At 35.9% G+C, this 19,308-nt stretch overlaps 3 protein-coding genes across 5 annotated transcripts in view; 1 reads left to right on the top strand and 2 right to left on the bottom strand.

Moving 5' to 3' along the window:
• pycr1a (pyrroline-5-carboxylate reductase 1a) overlaps positions 1-19,308 on the top strand; it is a 173,983-nt gene that overhangs the window by 3,534 nt on the left and 151,141 nt on the right. The window contains exons 5-8 of one of the 3 annotated variants that reach the window (XM_051888742.1): positions 22-243; positions 358-450; positions 538-701; positions 15,716-15,902. In XM_051888742.1, coding sequence (XP_051744702.1) covers positions 22-243; positions 358-450; positions 538-701; positions 15,716-15,887 — 651 coding nt within the window. In that variant the 3' untranslated portion in view covers positions 15,888-15,902. Of the gene's footprint in view, positions 1-21; positions 244-357; positions 451-537; positions 702-3,110; positions 3,716-15,715; positions 15,903-19,308 lie in introns of those variants that run through there. The other 2 variants (XM_051888743.1, XM_051888744.1) reach the window with 2 other exon arrangements.
• On the bottom strand, positions 7,312-9,241 carry LOC127509776 (aerolysin-like protein). The gene is made up of 2 exons (XM_051888746.1): positions 9,046-9,241; positions 7,312-8,867 (listed from the first exon to the last, which is right to left on the bottom strand). Exon 2 carries the CDS (start codon positions 8,848-8,850, stop codon positions 7,909-7,911), a length of 942 nt encoding a protein of 313 aa, XP_051744706.1. The 5' UTR covers positions 8,851-8,867; positions 9,046-9,241; the 3' UTR covers positions 7,312-7,908.
• Positions 18,492-19,199, bottom strand: LOC127510140 (alpha-2B adrenergic receptor-like). Its single transcript, XM_051889629.1, has one exon. The coding sequence runs from the start codon at positions 19,197-19,199 to the stop codon at positions 18,492-18,494; it is 708 nt and encodes a 235-aa protein (XP_051745589.1).

Below are 19,308 nucleotides of genomic sequence, written 5' to 3'. Positions count from 1 at the left end.
TCAAATCTTCCTATATTGCAGAAACTGCTGCAGTACCGTCCGGCACCTAAAGTAATTCGCTGCATGACAAATACCCCAGTGGTGGTGCGTGAAGGGGCCACGGTGTACGCCACCGGCACCCATGCAGAGGTGGAGGATGGGAAGCTCCTGGAGCAGCTAATGGCCAGTGTGGGCTACTGCACGGAGGTGGAAGAGGACCTGATTGATGCCGTCACTGGTCTTAGTGGCAGCGGCCCAGCCTATGTAAGCACTAGGAATATTCGAGAGGTTTAAACCAACCGTTGGGCTCCTTGTGGCTTCCTTTGCCCAAAAGCATCCACCTCTGACTGGGAATATTTATATATCTTTTTATCATAGGCATTCCTAGCTGTTGACGCTCTTGCTGATGGAGGGGTGAAGATGGGACTGCCCAGAAGACTGGCTGTGCGACTGGGAGCTCAGGCTCTGCTTGTTAGTGCTCTGAAACATTTCTGATATTGATAATCTGAAAAATATTTCGGTGCATATGATTTACAGTACTATGATGCTTTTTCAAAGGGGGCAGCAAAAATGCTCCTGGAGTCTGAGCAACACCCCGGAGAGTTAAAAGACAACGTGGCTTCACCTGGAGGTGCTACGATTCACGCTTTGCATGTCATGGAAAGTGGCGGCTTCCGCAGCCTCCTGATCAACGCTGTGGAGGCATCATGCATTAGAACCAGGTACAGCAACTTCATTTCTGATGAGCGATTTTCAGCTAGAAAGGGTCAGCTGCTTTAATTACATGCAGATATTTTTTAAAGGGGGCATATCATGAAAGTCTGACTTTTTTAAAGTGCTATAATCGGTCTCCGGTGCATCTACCAACCTAGAAAACATGAAAAAGGACAACCCAGTAACTTTGTTTTGGCAAGCCTTTCTTTGCAAGCATGTGAAAAAGCGAGCCGCTCAGATTTCACTCCCCTTGTGACATAGACAGTGGAACTTATTATAATATTACCCACCCTTAATCTGCACATTTACACCCACGGCACCATCATTTTGTTTTCGCAAGTGAAAACAGTGTACCAGTTCTAAGGCTTTTCTAAGGCAAAAAGTTTGAGCAAAGCATGCTATCTGTTCTGTCATGTATGGCACAAAAACACTCTTTAGAGTCTCATTAGCTTGGATAACCTGCAAGTTGACCCTGGTATGCTCGATTGCTAAAAAAAAAAAAGGAGCGTTTCTTTCCGAACGATATTTTGGAAAAAATATTAGACCATTCACAGCATTTGATAGTAATCATAAATGTTAGCTTGGTGTGTATGGCTCTGTTTGGCAAACAGGTACGCTATGTATAGTGGGCGACCATACTGCTTTTGCACAAAAGATTAACATGACGGCACATGCTAGTCGATGAGTTGAATCAAACCCAGCAACTACATAAATTTATCCACTAACCGTTCAGAAATGTCCAGATGCATTCTAAAAGTTGTAACTTCTTCCCGAGACTCTCCATCAGTGTTCGACTCCGGTTTGAACAATGTAAGGCTGAACACTGTTATTGACAATCATCATTTTGGCTGCGTGAGATTCTCCAGTTTTGTTGTCAAAGCACATGTTATCAGTCCAAACACATAGCATCCACAGAGGTAAACGTTAGTGATGGGCGATTTCGAAACACTGCTCCATTAAGCTTCAAAGCTTTATGAATCTTTTGTTTCGAATCAGTGGTTCGGAGCGTGTATCAACCTGCCAAAGTCACGTGATTTGAGCTGAGCCATCCATGGAACAAACAAAGGGTGGAGCTTAACCTGTTTAATAGGGCTGGGTATTGACACAAATTTTAAATTTAAATTCGATTTCGATGCACAAGCTTGCAATTCGATTCGATTCAATATAGATTATTTTGTATATATATAAGGAACAGTACATGGCAAATTTTCATAGGGAAAAAAAATCTCTCAACTAATGCTACAAACTATACATGGGAATCAGTTCTGCATTATAATATTGAAGGTTAAAATTAACTGATTTGTATTCAAACACTTAAATTAGTGGAAGTTAAGGAAGTTTTTATAATAATAAAGTTAAAATACTAACTTTACAATTATGTAATTATATTTCTACTTCAATTCGGGTTTTGAAATACATTATTTAAATGGTGGCTGTTATAAAAAGTTGACGGATTTATTCAAAGCATTAAATATTGAAGAACATTATAAATTATAACGAATGTGTAATATGGTGCATATATTTAGCAAAATACTATTCTCTAGAGTTCAGTTTTATAGCTGACTAACGAGTTATGGTCACTGAATATGGTTTTTCTGAGGTAAATGTGACGTTACTGCTTACAAGCTGTTTTATTGTCTTTCGCGGTTGAAACACTGATTGAGCTATTCCATGAGACAGGATACGGATTTCGGTAAGGTACTGTATTTTTCAACATACCTTTGGGTGTTCATTCATGTTTATTTCGCGCTGTAACTGGTATTAAAGCGGAGGAGATGATCAGTTCACGCGCGCTTCGCGTTGCCGCCTCTCTTGATCTGAGGCTACAGCCATCTGTCACGCTACATTAAACAGCGCCAAAACGGTTATTTTTTGAATTTCGTAATAAAATGGACAGAATTTGAAATCTGAGACTTTGTTTCACATCAAAAGTAACAAAGTACAAAGCTGCCATTTATTTAATGGGAAGAGCGCTACAATGTTCTATTCATTCATCAACTGAAAACAGACTAGACTAATCGATTCTTGGGATCGCTATCGGTTCGTAAAAATGAGAATCGATTAAAATCGAGAAATCGATATATTTTTACACAGCCCTACGTGTTTAATGGGTGGAGAGATGGGGTTATGGGTAGAGTTAGGGTGTGGTTGGAGGTTGACAGCCCTAGTAAAAACGAGTATCTATGCAGTTAGTGCACTGAATCTAATGTTTAATTTAGATGACAGTGTAGAGTCATTAAAGATACTTATAGTTAAGTTGGTCCATTTAAGTTATTTATTTTCAAATGTTTATCTGCATATAATTGTCTGCAGACACAGTCTTCTCTTTTAATTTAACAGGGCTTTTTAAACAGTTGTGTCTCCTGAAGGACATTATTTTCTGACTCACTCTTCTGATTCTCACTCTTTTCTGACAGGGAGCTTCAGTACTTGGCAGACCAAGAGAAGATTTCTCCAGCCGCCATAAAGAAGACTACTTTGGACAAGGTGCTTCAGCAGCCAGGTGTCACGACAACAGGGGTCGGGGTCAGGACCGGCCTCAACCTCTTTAACAGCAACCCCAAACACAAGAAAAACTGAACCTGATCATCATGATCCAGCTTACAGTAAGGATGAAACTACTCCAAGAACTGCAGACAAGATGCTTACACCAAAAATGCTTTAATTTGTTTCCATAAACTGGTTGTCCAGCATTTTTATAACCTGTATTGTGCTCAGTTGTCAATATTGTGCGATTGCCTTTTTTGGCTGGTTTGGACCAACTCTGAGCAATTAGTTTCTCTTGATACACACTGTAAACCATGCACTGTGTAGATTTATTAAACCATGTCTGATCATGCTGTATTTAGCAAAGCCTATCTGGAATAGCCTGAATGAAATTTGTAGTTGAGATATTATATATATAATGTACTGTTACATTTAATTAAAGGATTTTCTATCTTTATCTCTATACTGCTCAGAAGTTCTGTATACTCAAAACAGAAAAAGCCAAATTCTCTCAATAAATGCCCATTGGCTGTTTGATGGTGTCAGTCACTATTAGTAGCGGGAAGTTCAGATCATTTTACTGACTCGGATCTTTGAATCTCGTTCAGAAAAATGAACAAATCTTTTTTCAAGTCATTTCATTTATTTCGTTCATTTCAGCAGAATATAATTGAAATGTTACTTGTTAAATTCCTCAACACATACTGCTCACACAAAAGTTTATCCCATTTGGAATAAAAATAAACTATAGGCTAATACAGCCATGAAGGCCAAATTATGAGTAAGAAATGATTAATTAATTGCTTAGCAGGGTCTTCAGGATATGCAGTGTGTTAGTTCACCTCACCTCCCTATCCGAGTCGTTCTTTCTTTTGTCATCTTACATTTATCACGTCTGTTCCCCAAAAAGATTAGTTTGCCTCTCATGTCTTCGGGTTTGAGTTGTTAGTTCCGTTGTCAGTGTCTGTTCTGGGCCATGACAGCCATGGACATTATGATGACAGCCCCATATTTAACTGCAGTACCGGAAACAGAAATGATTAGTTCGCCTCTCGAGTCTTCGGGTTTGAGACGTTCGTTCATCCAGTCACAGCCCCATAGGCTGAATGCAGAAACAGAAATGATTAATTCATCTCTCGAGTCTTCGGGTTCGGGTCCGAGTCCTTCGTTCTTTTGTCACGTGACCGCTTTCTGGCTCAGTGTCTCGCAACAAATACAACATTACATTCTTATTACTATTGACTGTATGTTGTATTATATTTAGGAATTATCATAATTATCAAAAGATATGTAAAATAAACATTTGTTATGCCACTATGTCCATTCTGACCAATCTTTTTAGTACAAATATTAGACCAATATGTCCAGTCTTCATATCCTCCTGGGACCCAGATTTTTTATTTTTATTTAGTATTTTTTTCCCCCACATCATTACATTGTTTAGAGCATAAGAAACAAATTAAATGAAATTTTTAAAAAATTACATTTTATTCGTATGTTTTGCTATGTCCTCTATAGTGAACACCAGGACTAAGTTGTTTAAAAAATAAAATGACATGAAATGACAATGGATTTTTAAAAAAAAATGTTATTCACCAATCAATTTTTAGGCTTCAAGATTTTTTTTTTTTAACCAAGCTATGTTCAAAGATGATTCTCAACTATGTTATGAAAGATATAATGGGATTAATTGATACACCATTTTATTTTTTGCCATATGTGGGTAAAAATAGCCATACATGAGTTTTCCCATTCAATACAATGCATCTATACACTGTTTCTAATTTGCATATTAATGTGTTCTTGGGGCAACATGTAATGAAAAAAGAAGTGTAATAATGGGAGTATTAATTGGCAAAATGTTCATAATAATATCTAATAATTAATAAGAATATTGATATATAATTTCTTTCGCTATTCGCTTGTTGTGTCTCCCAAATTGCCTGATAAACATGATTTAAGTCCTGGTGTCCTCTACAGTGGACATGCATAAAATGAATGCCCTGTTTTGTAAAAGAAAGTCATATTTTGATTAGAAACCCCATAATATTTTCCTGAGATGTTGATTTATAACAAACAATTAAAAAAAAATCTGATTTAAATGATCGGATTATGATATAAAAAATTATAAAATATTATCATATTTCCATAAAAGTGCTAATTTTGATCATTAAATTAATGTCAGTCGTATTTAAAGACCAAGGAGTTGTTGTTGTCATGGTGAAACCTCCAAAAATGTGGTATCTCTGCAAAGCCCTGAATGTGCTCATTACAGGACTCCTGAGTTAAAACTGTGACATGTATGATGTCAGAGAAAATCACTAAAATATGATGTCCACTGCAGAGGACAAAAGTCTATTCATGGGGCCCAGGAGGATATAGAAAAATCAATTATACTAAACTAAACTAAAAAAATAACTATGCACTTTTTTGTAAGGAAGGTTGTGAATAGCTGTCAAATCACGTGAAAAAGAATGAAGGACTCAGACCCGAAGACTCGAGAGATGAACTAATCATTCTGTTTCTCCATTCAGCCTATAGGGCTGTGACGTGAACCCGAAAGGCTCGGGAGGCGATCTAATCATTTCTGTTTCTGGTACAGACTACACACCCTTGCTATGGGGCTGGGACTTGATGAACGAACGGCTCAAACCTGAAAGACACGATGTATTTCCTGTATTTCCAAGTGTTCAAGTGGATCTGAAGATCACAAGTGTGTGTAGAACTTTTGATAGCCTATTTTTAATACTTTGCACTTTAAAGCAATCTAATTGTTTAGTAGTCTCTGTGAAACAGATGGCATTGTGGTGCTTCTAATTAAGCAGTTGCAAACATTTTAGCAAAATACATACTCATCTCTGTACCAATAAAATGTCTAACACTAGGTTTTACTACCAAAATATATGTAACATCTAATTATTTAACAGTAACACTTTTAAGTACTATATAAGTACTTTATACTTATTATAGTAATTACAATAAAACTGGTTAATAACTAGGTATTAACCCTGAATCTACCCCTAAACCTAACCTTAAACCATGTAGTTACCTTAAATTACCCAGTACTTTTTTGAACTGTAAGTAAATAAGTGCACATACTGTAAAATAAAGTGCAACCAATATAACTTACACAGTAAAGTTTTCCTAGACAATGTGCTATATCAGTCTTGTACTTGTACACAGTGTACATTTCCAGTGCCCTGAAGAGTGAACTCATATGTTCAATTCGGAGTCCAAGATCAGAGGTCAGAGGTCACTCTTCCACTAGACTTGCAAACGGACATTACCGGAAGCCAGTGATTGTAGTTTATAAATTTATAGATATGGACATATGGATATTTATCTTACATAAACCCATCGCTTCGCTTCAGCAAGCATTTATTAACCCACTGGAGCTGTGGGGATTATTTTTATGATGGATGGATGCGCTTTTTTGGACTTCAAAATCTCAGGTACCATTCACTCCCATTATAAAGCTTGGAAGAGCCAGGATATTTTTAATATATCTCCAATTGTGTTTGTCTGAAAGAAGATAGTCATATACACCTATGGCTTGAGGGTGAGTAAATCATGGGATAATTTTTCATTTTTGGGTGAACTAACCCTCTAATTCATGCTAGCATTTGTTAAAATGTGTTGGCAGCATGTTAAATCATGCTAGCAATGTGTTAAATCATGCTAGCAATGTGCTAATTCATGGTAGAAACATGCTAAAACACGCTAACAATGTGTAAAAACATGTTACGAACATCTTAAAACATGTTAGCAATGTATATCTATCTATCATTTTTCTGATAGACTGTATTGCCTTCAAAACTTTCAGACTTTAAGCTTTAAAACTACTTAACTGAAAACCTTCAAACATCAGGCTTTTAAAACTTCTTCAAAATTTCTGGACAGGCTTCTACAACAGTTATCTAAGCATTTCGAATGAAACTAGATAAAATTAACTGATGTATTTGAAGTAAATAATGAGATATAATTATTGCAACTGTGTGTGAAGTATTAGAATTACAAAAGACCGTTTGAAAAAAGACAATGTTAAATAAATATTTCCCATGAAATAATGGAGCAGACAGCCCTTTAAAATGAATGTAAAGTTTAATCAGGCTAAAAGAGGCAAAACAGATGTAAGATGCAGCACTTTTAATTTTAATATATAAAGCAAAACAAAAATACATCGAGCAGATAATCCAAAGAAGGCAAAACAAACAAACAGTGTGTGCTATACACAAACAATGGCAGACAAAGAACTGAACAAACTGAGGGCTATATATACACATGGGGTAATGCGAACTAAACTGGGGGCAGGTGAAAGGAATCAACAAAACAAGCAGTAACTTTGACAACAGAATGAAACCATGACAACCATATCATACCATATCATATCATATAACATATCAATAACATCAAGAATATTCAGTATGTGTTCAATTCAATTCAATTCAATTCACATTTATTTGTATAGCGCCTTTCACAATACATATCGTTTCAAAGCAGCTTTACAGAGAGTGCATGTCAACATTACAATTTAGAGAATGCAGTTAGCTAATAATGTAATAATTTAGGCAATTAATTTACAATCACTGTTAGCAATTTAATTAAAGGTAGAAGCAATGAGCTCCTGGAAAAATGAATTACATATTAACAATAATTAGGATATATAGAAATTTGGGAATGTGCGTGTTGATCCAGATGTTGCGTCTTCTGAAGTCCTAAATCTTGATATCAAAGATCAAATTCTTTAGTATCTATGTTTACATCAGTGTAAGTGACACCCTTGTATTGACCCTTGGTTTGAAAAGAAAACACACTGCCGTTAGAGCAAGTCATCCTCAAGGTGCCAGTGTAAGGCAGATCAAAAGAGCATCTGCCAATAGTGATCTTTACATCCACCTTCTTCCCTGGTGGAACTTCTATATCGGTGGAAAAAATTTCAGTGTTTTCAGTTGTGTTCACATGTAAGTAAGTGTTTTCTTTTCCGACGGTAGTACTGACTCCTGTGGAAGCTTCTCCAAAGCTTGGGATCCCAGCCTTCACCTCCACACTGAATGTTGCTGTAATGTTTTCGCTCATAGACCACGAGGTTGTTTGAATTATTTTTTTTGAAGTTTCGACTGTTTGCTGTGTTCTGACAGAGGTCCCATTTTTCAACGTGACGGATTTGATTCCTTCCGATGCCACCTGTGGAATCACTTTCTCAATAGTGGGATAACTGACATTGGTAAGAACTACGGATTGAATGTTCTTGAGAAACTCAAATCCCAAGCAGTTAATGTCACATGTGGATCTTCCTTTAATGCCCAGACAAAACCCAGAGCCGACATCGATGGGGTATTCTGTTTTTAAACCCCAGCTTGTCATTTTCACAAAAAATTCATTATTTCGGCTGGTCTTGAATTTAATGGCTCCGAGACGTGTCCCATTACCGTTGCCCCACAGGGACAGTGAGGTGATTCTCTCACCAGGCTGGAACATGTACTCCGTGTAATCTCCCTCTGGGCTTCCATAGGTTTTATTTTGCCCATCTGAAAGCCAGACCCTGACAGCCTTCACCTGCGATGGCCCCACCCATACCCATATCCTCTTCAAACTGGCACCATTGTTCCTGCCAGTAAATGAAAACCAATCTCCTTCATTGCCACCAATTAATTTCAGCATTGTTGGCATCTTTGAAGCTAGTAGATCTGAAATTTGCATGACAGATTGTCAGAATCAACCAAAGATTTAATGACAAAAAATAATGTTACATCTGATCTCTCCTATCACTGTTACTATTATAACACTGTTACTCTATTACAGAGTTCTGTAATAACCACATGTAAAGTATTACAATGAAATGTGATTCACGAGAAATACACTTACTTGGATGAATGAAGAAATTCTTCTCAAAAAAGCTTGTGTGGTGACAGTGACATCCATTCAACCAGGGTGTTACTTAAAGCCTCAAAGGGGGTTGGATTTTACTGGCAAAACACACCCAGATTCACTAGAGCTCCCCATGAGACAGAGAAGGAATTTCATGTCTGAAACGGTTTTGCTTTCCCTTTTACTAGGGGCCTTCACACATATGACCCTTTCTGGAAAATGATCAATAAATGACTGTTCATGTGTGGACAGGACTTTTTGAGAAAATACTGGTAAATCAGTTCTGGTATGACAAGTTGTAGCATTAACAGTAAATTAACTTTTTGATGCTAAGTGTGAACAAAGCATAAGATATGAACGTGTACATGGTACTGATTTTTCTTACTACTTTTTTGTGCTAATTGGTTGGTCCAGGCTGAAATGAAACGGAAGAGATGAAACAACAACTGACTAAACTGTGTGTAAGAAAAATACTAATATTTTAACCCCTTTTAACTATAAACCCTTGCTTCCAAACTACTGTTGTACGAGTGATCACGTGGGGGACGTCTAGTATTTTTCTTATACATACATTTTGTTTGCCTTCAGAAAACATTGATTAATCGTAATACTTTATAATAACTTTGATTAATAAATCATTAACAAACATTACATAATATATGTAATACATTATAATGTGCTTGTTAATGTTTACTAATTAACTTAACAAATGTTACATAATGATTAGCAGCAGATCATTATTTAATGTAAATTTAAATGCTTACAAATGTTCAATTCATATGATCAAGCACTTCTTTTAAAATCTACAATGTGAATGTTTATAAAAACATTTATCAACATTTACAAATAATGAATAGTTTCAACTTTATATTGGCTACTGCAAAAACATGAACAAATGATTAATAAATGATTTATTAAAATGTTTAAATAGTATAAGTCTGCATAGACACCACAACAAACGAAGACCAAATGTGTGACCTTTATGAGTTAATGAATAATATGTTAAATAGTGTGTGAAGTGCTTAAAATGACCAATTTTTTCCACATTTGTAAATTTAAAAAAGTACATTAGGTAATAAATGAATTAAAGTTTAATTACATTGTTAGCATTTTATTAACATTTACGTAATGATTAACAGATCATTTAAACATTGAGCATATTATGTCATAGCTATTTGAATATATATTAACTAATGATCCATTAAGCATTATATAATATTTCTTAATGATTTATTAATGAAGCTTTTAATCATTGTAAACCATCTGTCAATATCAAAAAATTCACTTGCATTATATGGACTCACAGAGATAGATTATTTTCTTAAAAATCTCTGTTTGTGATTATCTGAAGAAAAAAAGTCATATATTTTGGGGATGACATGAGTATGAGTAAATGATGAGAGAATTTTCATTTTTGGGTGAACTATCCCTTTAAACCTCTGCTAACATTCAAATCTCCGTGAAGTTCACATGCTCAAAAAGGGCATAGTAAACCAATATCCTTCAAAAAGGTCTCAAAGTATTGGATAAATAAAATAATGTTAAGAAAAATTAAATAGTTAAAGCCTACTTGCACTGGATGTGCTGGTTTCAGCCTCATCACCTGATGCAGCCACGTCCTCATCTTACATATGAAACACCTGTGATGACAACTACACGCTAATGTACTCACATTCACGTAAAGTAGCCTTGTTGACAAGTTTGGGTGAGTAAAGCCAGAGTGCAAAACTTCCTGGAGGGCCACACAGAGTTTAGCTTCAATCCTAATAAACAAACCTGATCCATCTAGAGTAGTATAGTATCTACAAGATATAGTACATTTAATGCTGTGCAGATAGAGATATTGCTTCTTTTGTAGCAGAAATAATCTGCTGCAGAAAAGCTCAAAATGTAACGAGTAATTGCATTACTCATTGCAAACGTATTGGAGTAAAGAGTAGATACTTATTCAAAAATGTTAATGTAGTCATGTGGGCAAGTAGTCTGACATATTCCCATTCCCATCTTAATTCTCCCATGATTTCCTGTCTGTCCTCCTACTGTCCTAACTAAATAAAGTCAAAAGGCCCAAAAATCTAACTGAAATCGATGTGCCTCTTGAACTCAGGAAAGTCAGGTTTATCTGCACAGTTCGCACTCATTCACTTGCATCACACTAACCTCCTAAACCTCACCTCCATCCGGGTCACTGCACCACTGCGTCCGGTTCCGCTCAGTTTGCTCCGATTAAGCCTCTTGAGGCCAGGGGAGTGAGCTTTACCTTACAGCTCATACTAGCTGTCCTCCATTACACCTGCTCCTCAAATCTCAGCATGTCATCTTAATATGAATTATTTCAAAAAAGTTTTTAAAAACATAATAACCCAAATTACATTAATTAATAAGTGGTTGGTACATAAAAAGACTTCCACACATCCAAGAAGACTTGACATTTGTTATTCTGTTACATTTAGATTTATTAATTTTGTGTGCACTTTTATTTAAAACAATTAATGAGGAACATTACAAGCAATCTTTTGTAAGAGCCAATAATATTCATAATAAGCAATGGCAAGTTTTAAGTATAAGCTAGATTAATGCACACGCTAAGATATGCTGCCATTTTTTGGAGTTATACAGTAGCCTATAATTAAAAGGAAGATCTAGATTAGTCTACAAAATCTATTACACATGGCCAATTATATTCTGACCATTAATATGAAGTTTTTACATTAAACTTAAAGATATTTTTTTATATTAATTTTGTGTATAAAAACCTGTCAGACATAACCTCAGAAAATAAGCTTAGAATCTACCCAACAGATGTCTCATGATGTTTTACAAAAATATGAAAATCGATAACTTTGGCTTCCTGGAAACTTCCTGGAAACTGCTCAAGTATCAAGCATGCTGTTAAGTGTTTCATATCATGTTTCATATCATTAGAGTTATTTCTCTAATCCCAAATTCAGTCACATATATTGTAATATCAGTCAATTTACTTTGAATTTTAAAGGAACTTAAAAGACCTTCTACTCAAACAGGAATTGTGAGTTGCTGAAATAACAAATATCCGCCTTTTATTTCCAGGAACTCTAATGTTGAAAAGTGAAAGAAGCTGTGTGACAGTTTAGACCACATGGATTTCAGGAACTGTCCTTTGTAGTTCCTTATTATTGAAAGAGATGAAATCATTCTGGTTTCAGTGAGCAAAGAATATTTTGAATGCAAATAAGTTTCCCCCATTCCTGTAGTTTTATCTTTGAAGGGAAAAAAAGTTTGTATATGTTTGTTCTAATAATTTTACACCAGACTGCTTTGTGAATTCACTGTAAAACCTAACAGCTGTTCTAACCCTTTTTAGTTAAGTTTACTTAATGTCCAACAATTTGTTTTACTTAATTTGAAAAAATCTAGTAATCTGACTATTCACATACTATGCCTTATTAATATTCCTTTTAATTATACTAATGTCTAATTAAAACATCTACAAATGTCTAAAACTAATCAGAGATAAACACTTTCTAAGTAAATACAAAACTGAGTCTGTTCAAAAAGATAACAAACAGTTGAGTGAACAATTTTTTTTGTGTAGAGTGTAGAGTAGGGCTGTGACGGTGATGAGTTGTTTGGTTTATATATATATATATACATATATATATATATATATATGTATGTATCAGAGGTTGCGTTAGACTTGCGTTTCGCCGTCATTTTCATGGACAGGATCGTGAAAAAAAAAATCCATCATAATCAATAATTACCCGTCATTTTAATTTTTATATTTTAATGATAAGACATTTAATAGCTTCTGATTTCGTCCACATTTTCATTTTTATTCACGAACTTACAGGATAAGCAAATAGGCATAGGCTATGCATTTATTTATATTATGAAAAGAAAGTTAAAGACTGCGTCACTTTTTATCTTGAACACTTGTCACGGATTGTGAGTGAATACGATCATCCTTTCCTCTTTACTACTGTACAGAATTAAATAAACATTAATGAAAATCAAAAAATATGTTGAAAGATACAGTAGCTTACCGAAATCTGTATCATGTCAGTTCAATCAGTGTTGCAAAAAATGTCACGTAACATTATACCTCAGAAAAGCCATTCGTTGACCATAAACTTATAGTCAGCGAGAAAAATAACAAAACTTAATTATGTAAGTAAGCATAAGTAACTTTTTTATTATAAAATTGACTTAAACATGCCTACCGTCACAGCCCTAGTGTAGAGCCTCTGCTTCATTCCAGTAGAAGACCAAGAAACTAAAAATCTCTTAGCTAAATCCAGTTGAACATGTATGTGTGCTGTTGTTAGCTAGCAGTTATCTACAAGAGGTTTAAGTTAACTTGATGTTTTAATGATTTTGTTTAATTTAGTTATTCTTACTGGACTCAGTAATCATATGTTCACATTACTAGCAAATTATAAATAATAGTTTATAAACTTAAATGGCAGTTGGCCGTCGGTTTTCTGCAAATTAATTGAGTTAACTCGAGATTTAATTGAGTGCATGGTATATTTACAGTAACATACTGTGAAGTAGATTACAGTAAAGAACTGTATGATTAAGAGTAGATTACTGGCAACTTTACTGTCAGTATGTTGCCGTTAATTTTCAGGACAATGTTTTACAGTGTACACATAAATGATTTTTAGAGAATCAGAAAATTGCAACAAGCAAATCACACCAAAAGAACTCTGCAGCAAAAGCATCTGATCAGCATCTGAGACATGTTAGCATGACAAAAAAATAGCAGCAACACACTGCTGAACATCTTTAAAAAGGCACTTTCTCTGTACTTCAGAAAATGGGAGCATACTTCACTACCAGTAATAAAGAGACTGTGAACAAGAGTGATGTTCTCTTCCTTGCGGTCAAGCCACATATCATTCCCTTCGTTTTGGATGAGATCGGGCCAGACATCGAAGACCGCCATCTCATTGTCTCTTGTGCAGCAGGAGTCACGATCAGCTCCATAGAAAAGGTCAAAATGCGCTTTTTCCACGAGCCATAGTAATGATGATTTAACACGTCCTGCCTGTTTGGTGAAGCAAAGCATTTGAACAATGTAAGGCTGAACACCGTTATTGACAATCATCATTTTGGCTGCGTGAGATTCTCCAGTTTTGTTGTTGTCCAAGCACATGTTATCAGTCCAAACACATAGCATCCACAGAGGTAAACGTTAGTGATGGGCGATTTCGAAACACTGCTCCATTAAGCTTCAAAGCTTTATGAATCTTTTGTTTCGAATCAGTGGTTCGGAGCGTGTATCAACCTGCCAAAGTCACATGATTTGAGCTGAGCCATCCATGGAACAAACAAAGGGTGGAGCTTAACCTGTTTAATAGGGCTGGGTATTGACACAAATTTCAAAATTCTATTTCGATTCACAAGCTTGCAATTCGATTCGATTTCGATTAAATTCGATTCGATTCAATATAGATTATTTTGTATATATATAAGGAACAGTACATGGCAAATTTTCATAAGGAAAAAAAATCTCTCAACTAATGCTACAAACTATACATGGGAATCAGTTCTGCATTATAATATTGAAGGTTAAAATTAACTGATTTGTATTCAAACACTTACATTAGTGGAAGTTAAGGAAGTTTTTATAATAATAAAGTTAAAATACTAACTTTACAATTATGTAATTATATTTCTACTTCAATTCGGTTTTTGAAATACATTATTTAAATGGTGGCTGTTATAAAAAGTTGACGGATTTATTCAAAGCATTAAATATTGAAGAACATTATAAATTATAACGAATGTGTAATATGGTGCATATATTTAGCAAAATACTATTCTCTATTGTTCAGTTTTATAGCTGACTAACGAGTTATGGACACTCAATATGGTTTTTCTGAGGTAAATGTGACGTTACTGCTTACAAGCTGTTTTATTAACGTCTTTCGCGGTTGAAACACTGATTGAGCTATTCCATGAGACAGGATACGGATTTCAGTAAGGGACTGTATTTTTCAACATACCTTTGGGTGTTCATTCATGTTTATTTCGCGCTGTAACTGGTATTAAAGCGGAGGAGATGATCAGTTCACGCGCGCTTCGCGTTGCCGCCTCTCTTGATCTGAGGCTACAGCCATCTGTCACGCTACATTAAACAGCGCCAAAACGGTTATTTTTTGAATTTCGTAATGAAATGGACAGAATTTGAAATCTGAGACTTTGTTTCATATCAAAAGTAACAAAGTACAAAGCTGCCATTTATTTAATGGGAAGAGCGCTACAATGTTCAACTGAAAACAGACTAGACTAATCGATTCTTGGGATTTAAGAATCGCTATCGGTTCGTAAAAATGAGAATCGATTAAAATCGAGAAATCGATATATTTTTACACAGCCCTACGTGTTTAATGGGTGGAGAGATGGGGTTATGGGTAGAGTTAGGGTGTGGTTGGAGGTTGACAGCCCTAGTAAAAACGAGTATCTATGCAGTTAGTGCACTGAATCTAATGTTTAATTTAGATGACAGTGTAGAGTCATTAAATATACTTATAGTTAAGTTGGTCCATTTATGTTATTTATTTTCAAATGTTTATCTGCATATAATTGTCTGCAGACACAGTCTCCTGTTTTAATTTAATGGGCGTTTTAAACAGTTGTGTCTCCTGAAGGACATTTCAAGCTCACTCTTTTCTGACAGGGAGCTTCAGTACTTGGCAGACCAAGAGAAGATTTCTCCTGCCGCCATAAAGAAGACTACTTTGGACAAGGTGCTTCAGCAGCCAGGTGTCACGACAACAGGGGTCGGGGTCAGGACTGGCCTCAACCTCTTTAACAGCACCAACCCCAGGACTAAGTTGTTTAAAAAATAAAATGACATGAAATGACAATGGATTTTTTTTAAAAAAAATTTATTCACCATTCAATTTTTAGGCTTCAAGATTTTTTTTTTTTTTAACCAAGCTATGTTCAAAGATGATTCTCAACTACGGTATGAAAGATATAATGGGATTAATTGATATACCATTTTAATTTTTTGCAATATGTGGGTAAAAATAGTCATACATGAGTTTTCCCATTCAATACAATGCATCTATACACTGTTTCTAATTTGCATATTAATGTGTTCTTGGGGCAACATGTAATGAAAAAAGAAGTGTAATAATGGGAGTATTAATTGGCAAAATGTTCATAATAATATCTAATAATTAATAAGAATATTGTATATATAATTTCTTTCGCTATTCGCTTGTTGTGTCTCCCAAATTGCCTGATAAACAAGTCCTGGTGTCCTCTACAGTGGACATGCATAAAATGAATGCCCTGTTTTGTAAAAGAAAGTCATATTTTGATTAGAAACCCCATAATATTTTCCCGAGATGTTGATTTATAACAAACAATTTAAAAGATAATCCGATTTAAATGATCGGATTATGATATAAAATAATTATAAAATATTATCATATTTCCATAAAAGTGCTAATTTTGATCATTAAATTAATGTCAGTCGTATTTAAAGACCAAGGAGTTGTTGTTGTCATTGTGAAACCTCCAAAAATTTGGTATCTCTGCAAAGCCCTGAATGTGCTCATTACAGGACTCCTGAGTTAAAACTGTGACATGTATGATGTGATTTTGACTGCTAATTAATCGTGACATTATTTAAAAAGTGATCTGATTCCAGACCAGAAAGTGGTCTGATTCACTGATCACATCTGAAATCTAATTATAGCTCAAAAGTGTTTTGTTATTAATTTGTTTAAATACTACTGTCTGTTTAATGTGATACTATTTTGAAAATATTAAATAGACTTCTGAAAAATGAAATCATGTTGTGAACAGGAAGTTATTAACTACAATGATGACATGCTTCATGCCAGCATACAAAACTCCTTTATAGCTCCCAGCATGCTTAGCAGCACAAATAAATTATGCAGCTGAATTCTTTTACTATTTATATTTAAATATTTTTAATACTGATTGTCACCATTGTTGAGGTTTGCATGATGAGTGTTAATGCCTAAGTGTGTCTCAAGTATTACACGAGAGGTTGTGTCAGCAGCTGAATTTGTTTATTACTTTTTTCATTAATGCTTCAACAAGTTTTTAGTCAGTCATGAAACTACACCTTACGAAAAAGTACTATACTTTTTTTGAAGTATACTTCAAGTTCATTTTATGAAGTATACTTAAGTAATGTTCAAGTATACTTTATGTAGTAAGTATTCTAGTATCAAAGTACTAGTAGTAAACTTGTAAGTGTACTATTTTAACAGTCCTGTTTAATGCTCAGAGTGAATTGCTGGGCATGTTAGCAGCTAGCGAATATGCGTATTGCATTTATGCTGCAGCAGAAAGCAAACAATGTAGTGCATGAGGATACAGGGATAGCTTTGCTGAAATCTTCAAAGTGAAATAGGCGTTCGCTGTTGTATTCGCATATCAAATGGAGCTACAGCAAATCCTAGTTTTGTACAGCAGCATGTATAACTAAATCAAATTGCAATACTAACAGCAGCAGAACGCTAGCAATGTAATGTTAGACACTGTCTTGCTAAATGAGTTAGGGGTCATGTGTTGGCTAATGTGTCGATCATGCAATGACATACATGATTAAATGCAAACAATGTATTCACATACTAAGCAGGCGAGCAGCTGCATTCAGGCAGAGAAATATTTGGGCATAAAGTTGAACTATTTTCATAACTACAGGATGAACAGCTTTTCATGCTAATCGGATATTATCATCACCTATTAGTAGGTTTAAGGTAAGTGTCATCACTGCTGTCACAAATTATACTACATCATTTCAACTTACCTCGTATTTCTCATACGAAAGCAAGAGTACCCTAGCTGATGCTGTACAGTGGGTACGGAAAGTATTCAGACCCCCTTAAATTTTTCACTCTTTGTTATATTGCAGCCATTTGCTAAAATCATTTAAGTTCATTTTTTTCCTCATTAATGTACACACAGCACCCCATATTGACAGAAAAACACAGAATTGTTGACATTTTTGCAGATTTATTAAAAAAGAAAAACTGAAATATCACATGGTCCTAAGTATTCAGACCCTTTGCTCAGTATTTAGTAGAAGCACCCTTTTGATCTAATACAGCCATGAGTCTTTTTGGGAAAGATGCAACAAGTTTTTCACACCTGGATTTGGGGATCCTCTGCCATTCCTCCTTGCAGATCCTCTCCAGTTCTGTCAGGTTGGATGGTAAACGTTGGTGGACAGCCATTTTTAGGTCTCTCCAGAGATGCTCAATTGGGTTTAAGTCAGTGCTCTGGCTGGGCCATTCAAGAACAGTCACGGAGTTGTTGTGAAGCCACTCCTTTGTTATTTTAGCTGTGTGCTTAGGGTCACTGTCTTGTTGGAAGGTAAACCTTCGGCCCAGTCTGAGGTCCTGAGCACTCTGGAGAAGGTTTTCGTCCAGTATATCCCTGTACTTGGCCGCTACTGAAGGCTGAGGCTAGTTTATGGCTTCAGATCTGGAAGCAGCCAAATTGGGAACATTTGCAGGGTCAACACCTCCCTGGTCTTTGCCGCCCTGCAACACCCCTCCCAAAGGGACACTGTATGCGATGTCTTTTCTTGGCTCTCCTGGAGGACATTGAATGTGCTTCTTGGCAATCTGATAGATGCGAACGTACACCAGGATCGTTATGAGGCACGGGGCAAAGAATGACCCAATGGAAGAGTACAGGATGTACCATACATCCTCGTTGATTTTGCACTGTGGGCAGTCCCCATCCTGGGTCTTATTTACGGCAACCAGTGGGGGGAAAGAGATGATGGCAGAAATGAGCCACACCACCACAATGGCGCCCTTGATCTTGCGAGGGGTGCGCTGGGTGGCATACTGCACTGGCCGGGAAATGGACAGGTAGCGGTCCAGGCTGATGGCACACAGGTGCATGATGGAACTTGTGCAGAAGAGCACATCCAGTGCCACTACAATCTCACACCAAAACAATTCGAAGTACCAGTAGCCCATCAGCTCATTGGCCAGGGTGAACGGGATGGTCAGGACAGCGATGATCTCCAGGATGTTCCCAAAGATGGTGAAGAGCATGATGAGAATCATTGCAGTGGCAAAAGCAGCTGTGGCTTCAGGGGAATAAGAAGAATTGGAATTGCATGCACTGAGATTTTTCAAGGTGTCTCCTACTCCCAACATACTAATAGCTGATTGCCTACTGGTACTTTCAATCGCAATATTTGGAGATGTCATATTTAAGTTCCAGGCTAGACATAGAAGTCTTTGATGTAAATTTGTATCCTAGTGT

This window comes from Ctenopharyngodon idella, chromosome 3, assembly GCF_019924925.1.
Source record: "Ctenopharyngodon idella isolate HZGC_01 chromosome 3, HZGC01, whole genome shotgun sequence".
NCBI lineage: Eukaryota > Metazoa > Chordata > Actinopteri > Cypriniformes > Xenocyprididae > Ctenopharyngodon > Ctenopharyngodon idella.
The sequence above is the reverse complement of the archived record's forward strand: the minus strand, read 5'-3'. Positions and strand labels throughout refer to the sequence as shown.

Coding starts and splice junctions, on each gene's coding strand:
- LOC127509776 (XM_051888746.1), bottom strand. CDS start 8,850: ATGCCAACAATGCTGAAATTAATTGGTGGCAATGAAGGAGATTGGTTT.
- LOC127510140 (XM_051889629.1), bottom strand. CDS start 19,199: ATGTTGGGAGTAGGAGACACCTTGAAAAATCTCAGTGCATGCAATTCC.